The 10,145-nt window shown below is 36.2% G+C and overlaps 1 protein-coding gene across 1 annotated transcript; it reads left to right on the top strand.

The window, feature by feature from the left end:
* Positions 1–9,595, top strand: LOC124827123 (DEAD-box ATP-dependent RNA helicase 37-like). Its single transcript, XM_088098425.1, has 7 exons — positions 1–54; positions 412–1,339; positions 1,435–1,518; positions 3,920–4,162; positions 4,643–4,810; positions 6,371–6,484; positions 8,576–9,595. Exons 2-7 carry the CDS (start codon positions 581–583, stop codon positions 9,056–9,058), a joined length of 1,851 nt encoding a protein of 616 aa, XP_087954551.1. The 5' UTR covers positions 1–54; positions 412–580; the 3' UTR covers positions 9,059–9,595.
* The last annotated feature ends 550 nt before the right edge of the window (positions 9,596–10,145 follow it).

The following is a 10,145-nucleotide window of genomic DNA, read 5'->3' as shown; positions in this document are numbered from 1 at the left end:
TATTTCTCACTCCTCTCACCATTTCAGGGTTTTACCTTCCTAACGCAGACGCAGGTACGTCTTCTCTCTCTGCAATCTGCATATCATTAGTTCGTCGTTGCTTCGGTTGCGGCGGTATTCTGCTCCTTTTGTTTGTTTGGTCGCTGTCGTACTTGTTATTTGAAGACATTGTGATTGGTTCGGTATTCTAGGCCAAGTGTGCTTCTGCTATAGTATATCTGAGATTTTGAGGGGGGTAAACTTCTTTGCATGTATTCATTGCCTTGTAATCTTTTGTTTAGTTTTTACTTTGCATAGTTTGCCCCTTTGTTGATTGTGTTTTACTTGTTCTGCTAGTAGGCTCCTTCTTTGTATGATATCATGATGCAAAGATGTTGCAGGGTTACTGATTGAGATTCTGCTGTGTTTCAGGGTTGGTTTTGAGCAATTTTGTTCGTTTTGAAGAGTATTTATCCGTTTCAACTGTTTTTATTTATTTAATTGGGGCTACTTGTAAAGGTGTTATCTCGAATCTGGAAAAGAGGGGGCTTCCCTTTGAATTTTGAAGGCGGCTGTTGACAACAAGAATTTGTGATTGACTATGCGAACTTCATGGGCTGATTTGGCTGCAAATTCTGCAGCTGAAAATTCGGGTCCCGCTTTTTCTGCTAACAATGTGGGAACTGGTAGCACTGTAGCTCCTTCACGACCAGTTTATGTTCCTCCTCATCTTAGGAACCGCCAGCCATCAGCGGAAGCCCCAGTCCCAGCCCCAGCCCCAGCATACAGTGGTCCTTCTTCTGGTTCTGTTGGCTCTAGTGCTGCTGGTAATTCTGGATCCCGTTGGCCTGCACCCAGAAACGATCATCGTTCTGGGTATGGTGGTGGTGGTGGACGCCCAGGTGGATGGGGAAATAGAAGTGGTGGGTGGGATCGTGGCAGGGAGGTCAACCCCTTTGAAGAAGAGGATAATGCTGAAGACGCATTTGATGAGCAGGAGAATACAGGAATAAATTTTGATGCATATGAGGACATTCCGGTGGAGACCAGTGGTGAAAATGTGCCCCCACCTGTGAATACATTTGCAGAGATTGACTTGGGTGATGCACTTAATCAGAATATAAGAAGGTGCAAATATGTGAAGCCAACACCTGTTCAGCGGCATGCCATACCAATATCCCTAGGTGGACGGGATTTGATGGCTTGTGCACAGACTGGTTCTGGAAAGACAGCTGCATTCTGTTTCCCGATCATCAGTGGAATTATGAGGGGCCAACCTGTCCAGAGGCCACCTCGTGGGGTGCGTACTGTGTATCCACTTGCGCTTGTTCTCTCTCCAACGAGGGAGCTATCAATGCAAGTGAGTTAGCTATATTAACCTGGTTTTCTGGTATGGTTTTTGTTGAACACTGTTCTGCTATGAAAATGTATTTTAAATGTTGTATTTGGTGTCAGATACATGAAGAGGCTAGGAAGTTTTCATTCCAAACTGGTGTTAAGGTGGTTGTTGCTTATGGTGGAGCACCAATAAATCAGCAGGTTTATCTTTGTTTCTCTTTATTTTTCTCTTTGTTTTTCAGAACTAGTCATGACTCCCAGACATGATATTTTGGCATAAACTTCAATCTATATTAGTTTTTTTCACTCAGCTCTGTAGACACCTTGTTATTACCTAGCAAAGCTCAAATTTGAGAACCAAGTATAACAAGTGTTGTTGTCAAATAGAGATTTGAGTCATGATAAATAACTAAAATTAAGGTGTTGAGGGTTGCCCAATTCTTGTAAGGATTCCAATGACAATTTTTCCGCTTCTTTTACCCCCATAAAGCTCATTAGTTGGGTTAGTTTGGCTTTGGCCTTTACTTAAGACACATTCTTTACTGTGTGTATTATTATATTCTTTGACTTTTATGTTTTAATTGTAACTGCTCTGTATATTTTCATAACTGTAGTAAAAGTTAATTTATAAAATGATAAAATAAGTATAAAATAAATATTGAATTTCTTAACTGAATTTCAGTGGTGTTGCATACATTATTTATACTATCTCTTATACTTTTGGTTGGATCTAACGATCCTCGGTGCAATCCTATGTATGATAATCTCGGAGCTTGATCTACTTTTTGAGGAATGAGTCAAAGCAATTACAAGAGTATTTCTATTGGAATATCTTTCACAATCCTCGGAGAGATAGTTCACTAAAAGATAAGAGATAAGTATTTGCAGTGAACTTGGATAGGAATTTCTCTTTACAAAATAATGTGTTGATCTAGTTGCCATAAAAGCATAAAAGACTAGCAAAGTTTATTCTTTCTGTTGATAAGCTGTGATTCTGTCCATAACAATCCTCAACGTGCTCTGCTATGAGGTGATTTCAAGTCTGTCTTTCCATAATCAGTACTTGCTCGGTGCCCTCTTCCCTTTTGATCTGGTTATGAAAGGGGGTTATGGATAATGGTGATCTTATCTAATGATTGAAATACCCAAAATCCTAGAACTTGTCTACAACTTGTACTGAGATTTTCTCCCCGAAAAGGGCTCTAACCTTACTGGATTGCGGTAAAGCAGTGTTTAGAGGCCACAAGGATGCTCTTGGGACAGCACAACTTTTGCAGCTGTTAGTTAAGTTGGTCCTTGCTGGATGCTGTTGGGCTTATAATATATTCGGGTGTGCAAAAGTTCTCCTGAATCTCGAGTGAGTTCAGTGTAGAATGACCTGGGTGTTTGGTTTGCAAAATGAGTTGCAAGTCATATATCTCAAGTGAGTTTAGGCGGGATTTTATGATCCCAGCCATATATCTAGTTTGCACTGTGGTATAAAATGATCTCACCTATTGTGGTTTCATGTTGAGATAGGGATAGCTCATGGTAATCAAGGTTTTGAAATTGAAAATTCCTTCACATACTACTGTTATTTGTACTGCCATGGTGGAATCAACAAATATTGACTTACAAGCATACATGGATGGTGAAGATTGATTTTATTTACTTTTGATTGCTTTTAATTTTGTCCATCCGTGTATATTGTTCTATACTAAAAATTTACTGTTCTTGTATGCGGTGGCATACACGGCTAATTATGTGCCTATCCACAGTCGAGTATTAGCTTGCAGTTTTTGGCATATTCTTTGCTTTTGGAAGAAGTTAATGTTGACTGTTTGATGACTATCACTGGGGTTGGCTTTATTCTTCTGTCAGAGCCACAGAACATTTTCATACTTATGGGGCTTTAGTTGTGTGATTCACTTCGCATAAACATTACGTTTTATTATTTTCATCATGCTAATTTAATTGTGTTTGGATATTTTACTGAACTGTTTTGGGGTATACATTTGCATGTAGATAGTCTCGGATTTTTTTTCCTTTTATGGTGGTATGACATCTTCTATTGTGCATGTAATTGTATTTCTAGGTATGTTTTTATCTATTAACTTTAAAATTGACAGACTTTGATATGTTTTGTATTAAAATTAAATTGTCAATTTTAAGTTACTGTATCATCATCTACACTCATTACATTTCATAATATATAGTTATGTACAAGGTGAATCTTCTTATCTTATTAGTATTGGAAACACATTTTAGGTCGGTTGAGCAGTGGAATTTTGTTACATCCTTTTAGAGCTTTATTGGATATGAATGTATTCATTCTTCCAATAATATTGCAGTTTTGTGCTTCAGAAGTTTTTGCATGTGTATGTATTGGTTGGTTAAGAACTTTGTGGTTATATATTGTTGTATCTTCGCTGGAGGTCAAGCACCTTGTATAAGGAGCCTGAAAATGATCCCTCTAGATGTGTTCTTTTTGTAGATTCTGTCTTGTTTCGAATTCTCCTTGATGGATCCAATATGGAATCCTTTGACCTATAAAAGTTTACCTTTGAACTATGGTAAGGACTTTGTGGCTGTTATGTACCCTAACATGTTATTTTCTCTGTAGCTGCGGGATCTTGAGAGAGGGGTGGACATTCTTGTTGCAACTCCTGGAAGACTGGTAGATTTGCTGGAGAGAGCTAGAGTTTCACTGCAGATGATTCGATATCTGGCCTTAGATGAGGCAGATCGGATGCTAGATATGGGTTTTGAGCCACAAATAAGGAAGATTGTAGAACAAATGGACATGCCTCCACCAGGTGCTAGACAGACTATGTTGTTTAGTGCAACATTTCCGAAAGAGATACAGGTCTGATATAATCAGTAAATATGTTTTTTTATTAAGCATGCTTTTATCTGGCATGTGATTTAAAAAAACACATTCTTAATTTTGCTACCATTCGTACTTCATGGGTCTGTTAGGATTTCTTCCCCACTTCCTTTGTTTCCCCCTTGTCTTTAGGGCCTGCATACAGGCTCCTTTTAATGCTGGCTATACACCCGTCTGTGTTAGGGCAGCAAGTTTCACCTTTCAGTGTAGGCTTTCAGTACTCTAATATGCATTTTCCTTTTGTATTTGTGAATCACATTCTTGCATCGATAGGTCTTGCTGTCAATGTTCCTCTTATTGCAGAAAGAATGTCTTTAGAATAATATATTGAGGTTGTTTTTAATTTGATTTGATATGATAAGTGGCTTGTGAGTTATAAACACTGCATGAATACCTATTTATTGTGTATATTATAAATTCAAGTCCCCTTTATTATAACGATTTCTGGTTGAAATGCAGAGACTGGCTTCTGATTTTCTTTCAAATTATATTTTCCTGGCTGTTGGAAGAGTGGGTTCAAGTACTGATTTAATTGTCCAAAGAGTTGAGTACGTTCAAGAGTCTGACAAGAGAAGTCACCTAATGGACCTTCTTCATGCACAGAGGGCAAATGGTGTACAGGGAAAGGTACTTCACTTACATAAAACTAATACAAGTGATTTTAGAAACTAAATGAATATCAATAATTGATCCAAGTTGTGTAAATGCATAAAACAATTGAGTTGGGAGAAGTAGCCCGGAAAATCTAAGATATTTTACCTTTGCCACCAGTGAATTTGGAACTTTTTTCAGTTGTCCAGTCACTGACAATGGATTCCAGTGTCAGCTTTCCATAAGAAACACCAGAGCTTTTCACAATGGCTATTTTCTCATGAACCCATTCTGACCCTGGGATGTTTCTGTTACTGAGATGCATATACTCATTTATTCTTGTATATATTTTTCTTTAAAAGAATTAAGAAAATTATTAGACATGCTAACATATGAAAAAAATTAGAGATGCTCCTTGAGGAAACGTAAGAATACAGAAAATTATTCAAAGTCCTCCTAAACATTATTTGGTGAGCCCTCCTAAAATGACCATGAGCTTTACATTGTACCCAAGAAGGAGACTAACATCTAATCTTCTTCCAAAGAATTTGATTGTCAATATGATTCTCCATGAAGATACAAACACTCTACTCTCTGACTATACACCTTTAATTATAGCACAGCACATATGACTTGTTGCCACAATTTGGCATCTTAACTTCTACCAAAAGCAACAAACCGTAGAACTGCATGGAGGACTTTAGGGTATACCTAACTCTCAAAAAATGTGAAACAAATAATGTTTTTGAGAAACGTATGCAGAACAGCCTTACTGATTCTAAGCAACATGCTGGTCATTGCGTGGATTATGCTGTTTTGTTATTTTTGAACTGAAGTTATGCCTTTGCAATGTTACATCTATGTTTCAGTTTGTATGGACAGTGTGGATAATCTATTTTTGTTTTCTCATTGTATAGTTTATTTATTGTGTTCTAGGAAGCAACAACACCAGTGGAGAATAATGTTGTCATATCTGACACTCTTGTGCCTTTGTATTGCGTCCAAATTCTCCTGGACCCTGTCAAAATATGTTTTCTTAAGTTCAGATTGTGGACATCATTTTGTTACAACTTGAACACGAGTAAAGAGAATGAGCTAACACCTATCGGTGGCTAAATGCTTTTAAAATTTAAGAAATTAAAAGAAAAAACTTATATTATAAGCTTTTAAGAGGCTAATAACAATTTTTTGTTTTCATTAGACATAACTAGTTATTTTAGCTATTAAGTACTGAGGACTTTTTTTTAATAGAAAAACAGTTGCATTTTTCAAATTTGCTTATACAGTTTGAATTATATAAATTTTAATTCTCTGTTGATATTTTTGTCATGTTAATCATGTATATTAGTCAATTCGTTGTGCCCTATATTATGGACATTAACTACAGTGTGAATTATATTAATTTTTATTCTCAGTTAAGATTTTTGTCATGTAAATCATATATATTAGCCAATTATTTGTGCCATATATTTGGGACATTAACTGTGTTTTGGTGTCTGTGTTCATGTCAGTGTCGGTGTTACCTAGATTGTTTCTTTAAGAGTAAACTCTTTCTTAATTATCATTTATAAGATTATTTCATGCATGACTTTGCAGCAAGCTTTGACTTTAGTTTTTGTGGAGACAAAGAAGGGAGCTGATTCACTGGAACACTGGTTGTGTCTTAATGGTTTTCCTGCAACTACTATTCATGGTGACAGATCGCAGCAGGTTAGTTTGTAGCAGAAGCTCCTATATTTATGAGTTTAAACACTGCTATATGGAAAGCTGAATGACATTCCACATTCCTTTTTTCTCTTTTCTTTTAATTGTTTATTTTTCACTCTTGCAACTGTTATCTCTCAAACCAATGCCTGCTGGTTGAAAATATTCTGCACAGATTAAGATTTTTCATCCCTTACTGAAAAAAGATTATATCCGACAAACAAAATTCACATTCAAAATGTAATTTATGGGCAGTTGTTGCCCAGAAAATGAACTTGTCTCGGACTTCTTAGAGCAGTTGTACTTGTGCTCTCCATGGTATCCTGCCTCTCACTCAGGGACCTGTTGCATATTAATTATTTATTTTAGCAACCAGTTCTTAAATTTTTAAGCAACAGCAATACAGGCAACCCTAGCATAATAGTGAAGGAAAACTATAAATTGTATAAAATTTAGGAAGAATTACCAACCTGGCTGTCTTGTCAGTCCTATGTTTGGTTGCAGGGAAGGAAAATGAAAGAAAGTGAGATGAACTAGAGTGAAAAACCGTATTCGTTCGTTTGAAGAGAGAGTGACAAGAAAATGATCATTTTAAAAAATAAGATAGATTAAAGTTAAGTAATTGTACAACTACAGAGTTACCCATACATATAAGTTATTAAGAGAGATGAGAGGTGTAATTTTGGAAAATGCCAATATCTGTTCCACTTTTCACTCTTTTCTCCTCAAGTCTAAGTGTAAAATAAAACACGTGAGAACTAATGGGAAGTGGCTTCTTTCTTCACCACCTTCTTTTGTACCGTACAAGGAATGCTTTCTCTGCTCATTTCTCTACACCAGACATTTCCCGCTTTACCATTTCCTTTTGAAACAAATGGACCTTAACAAAGAAGCACGTCAAAAGCGAGATAAATAAGTTTGGAGAAGAGAAGATCGGGAATGTGTGAAAATACTTTCGCCTGAACAGAGGGCAAGAAGGCTTCCATGGTCAATGAAGTTGGTTTGAACTTATTTTTTGGGGGGTTTATACTCGGATGACTTGAAACACCAAATAGATGGTTGCATAATTTTTCCTCTAGAATTACAAGAAACTAATTTGTCATGGTTCTCCTGCAACTTATTGAATTCCAATGTTCTGTCTAGTGCATGCCTATGAAACTTCTTTCAACTCAAAATACAAAACACAGAATCTCTAACCTTGCAAGATACACTGGCCAAACATTTCAAGAACAGTCATGAAGTGGTTATTCCTGTATTATTTTTTCTACAGGCAATGTTGTGAAGTATCAAATTATTATGCTTTCTTGGGCAACCTTTATTTGATTATCTTTTGCGCTTTTTCTCTAATGTTATGATTAGTTTGTTTATTAGGACTTGGATCTTACAAGTATCTGTATGCTTATTTATTTGTCCCAGTTTGTTCATGAATAGGGTCATGGTTCGGTTTTAATGCTATTCAACTGTTACCCTCAATATCAAATGCTTTAACTTTATAGCATTTGCTAATTTATCTATTGTTTGTACGGGTGGAAAACTGGATGGCTTATTTTGGATTATAGCAGTTTGAATAAAAAAATCCATTAATTAAAAAAATTAATTTAAACTTTGATATTATCCAGTTCAATCTATTTAACAGAAATCCAAGTTGGCTCATCCATTAGTTTTTTCATTGATGGATATATCCATCCGTAAAAGTTATATATATATTTGTAAGTTATATTTTGAAAAAAATTCAAAAGTACTTTCTTTAAACTCAAATTTAAAGTTATATTTTTTGAAAAAAAATTAGAAAAAGAAATTTAAGAAAGATTTAGTTATGAAAAAATGGGAGTATTTTTTTATCTGTTGAGAATTGATAGGATAATCCATTGGATTTTGAGAAATAATGGATGGATCATTAACCATCCATTAAATTGGATGATTTGGTCGAGTTTTTTTTTTTTTTTTTATGTAATGGATTTACTGGTGGGTGAACCGGATTGATGATGGGCAAATGGATTGCTTTGCCACCCCTAGCTAATTAACTGTACATCGAATTATTGTTTATACATATGCTTGTTTGTCTTATTGTGCTTATCAATTTTGAAATACCTGCAGGAAAGAGAATTAGCATTGAGGTCTTTTAAAAGTGGCAACACCCCCATATTGGTTGCTACCGATGTTGCTGCACGTGGTCTTGATATCCCCCATGTTGCTCATGTAGTCAACTTTGACCTGCCAAATGATATTGATGATTATGTACACCGGATTGGAAGAACAGGGCGAGCTGGAAAGAAAGGCCTTGCAACTGCATTCTTTAATGATAACAATTCATCACTAGCTAGAGCTTTAGCCGATCTGATGCAAGAAGCAAATCAAGAAGTACCTGCTTGGCTCTCTCGGTATGCTGCTCGGTCTTATAGTGGAGGCAGAAACCGCCGATCAGGTGGTCGGTTTGGTAGTCGAGACTTTCGGAGAGAGGGCTCGTTTACAAGGGGTTCTTCAGATTACTACAGTGCTGGAAACAGCAGTGGTGGATATGGAGGTTCTGGGGGATATGCTGGAGGGTATGGTCCCGGCGTCACTAGTGCCTGGGACTGACTTCCTTCTTTTCATATCATTACACCATCTTAGGTATAGGTGCGAATACACACACCTACAGGATGATTTTTCTCCCCTCTTGTTTTAATGGTCTTCAATTCACTTGTGTTTCAAGCCGTCATTTTGTACTATTTTACAGTGCTAATCATTGTGAGGGATATGGGTTTGTGTATGTGGTCGAGTTGGCACATCAATAAAGATTGTGTAATGTTGGTAGGAATTGGAGATTTACTAACATATTAGGAGTTTCTGGTCGACAACTTTTTTGACCCCTTCATTTTGGGTGGTGATTTTGGTGGGAGACTGGTTGTAGATTATGCCTGGGGAGAAATTTGAGCCTTTTGTTTTGGCTATCATGGTTATCTGACTCATCTCTCAAGCATACTCTTTCCAGTTTCAACCCATTTTATGTTTAAATTCAATATTTCCCCACTTTGATGGGCAAAGGTTTTTGTAATATTATAGTGGTGGCTGAAATGAACGAAAATTACCTCATGCTTTCGATTGAACACAATGTGCATCTGGTGTTTTTTTGCATGTTCTTTATCTTTATATCATATATATATATATATATATATATATATATATATATATATATATATATATATATATATATAACTTAGACAAAGAGCAAGGTTAGAACGAGTCAATAGCAGTAACACGGTTCCTTCGCATTTTGTTTTGAAGAGAGGTGGCAGTTTGAATATATACTTGGCCAATTTTTACTCTTACCGTCTCTAATGAAAAAAAGTTTGTTTCTAATACATTCCCACTCCCAGTCTGATCATTCGTCTTTGGTGATGTTCGTATTTCATCTGTCTAAGGGCAATGGAAGAAATGATAAGTAGTGATTCTTTGTCCTCTAATTTGATATTGTCACTTATTATAATATTCATATTTGTTGTATTTGAAGGACAACATTTATGATGAAGTCGCATTCGTTTAGTCTTGTCTATTCAAGATAGCTTGAGGTGGTTAAAGAAGTGGACCGACCATGTATCCCAAGTTGATGATCAAGTCAATAATTCCGATTAATATAGAAAGATACTTGAGTGGAGAAAAATTACGTATAGAAGGGGACCCTTAT

This window comes from Vigna umbellata, chromosome 9 (assembly GCF_029865625.1).
Source record: "Vigna umbellata cultivar VRB3 chromosome 9, Vumbellata_1.0, whole genome shotgun sequence".
Taxonomy (NCBI): domain Eukaryota; kingdom Viridiplantae; phylum Streptophyta; class Magnoliopsida; order Fabales; family Fabaceae; genus Vigna; species Vigna umbellata.
Note: the sequence above shows the minus strand (reverse complement) of the source record. Positions and strands in the feature narration are given on the sequence as shown.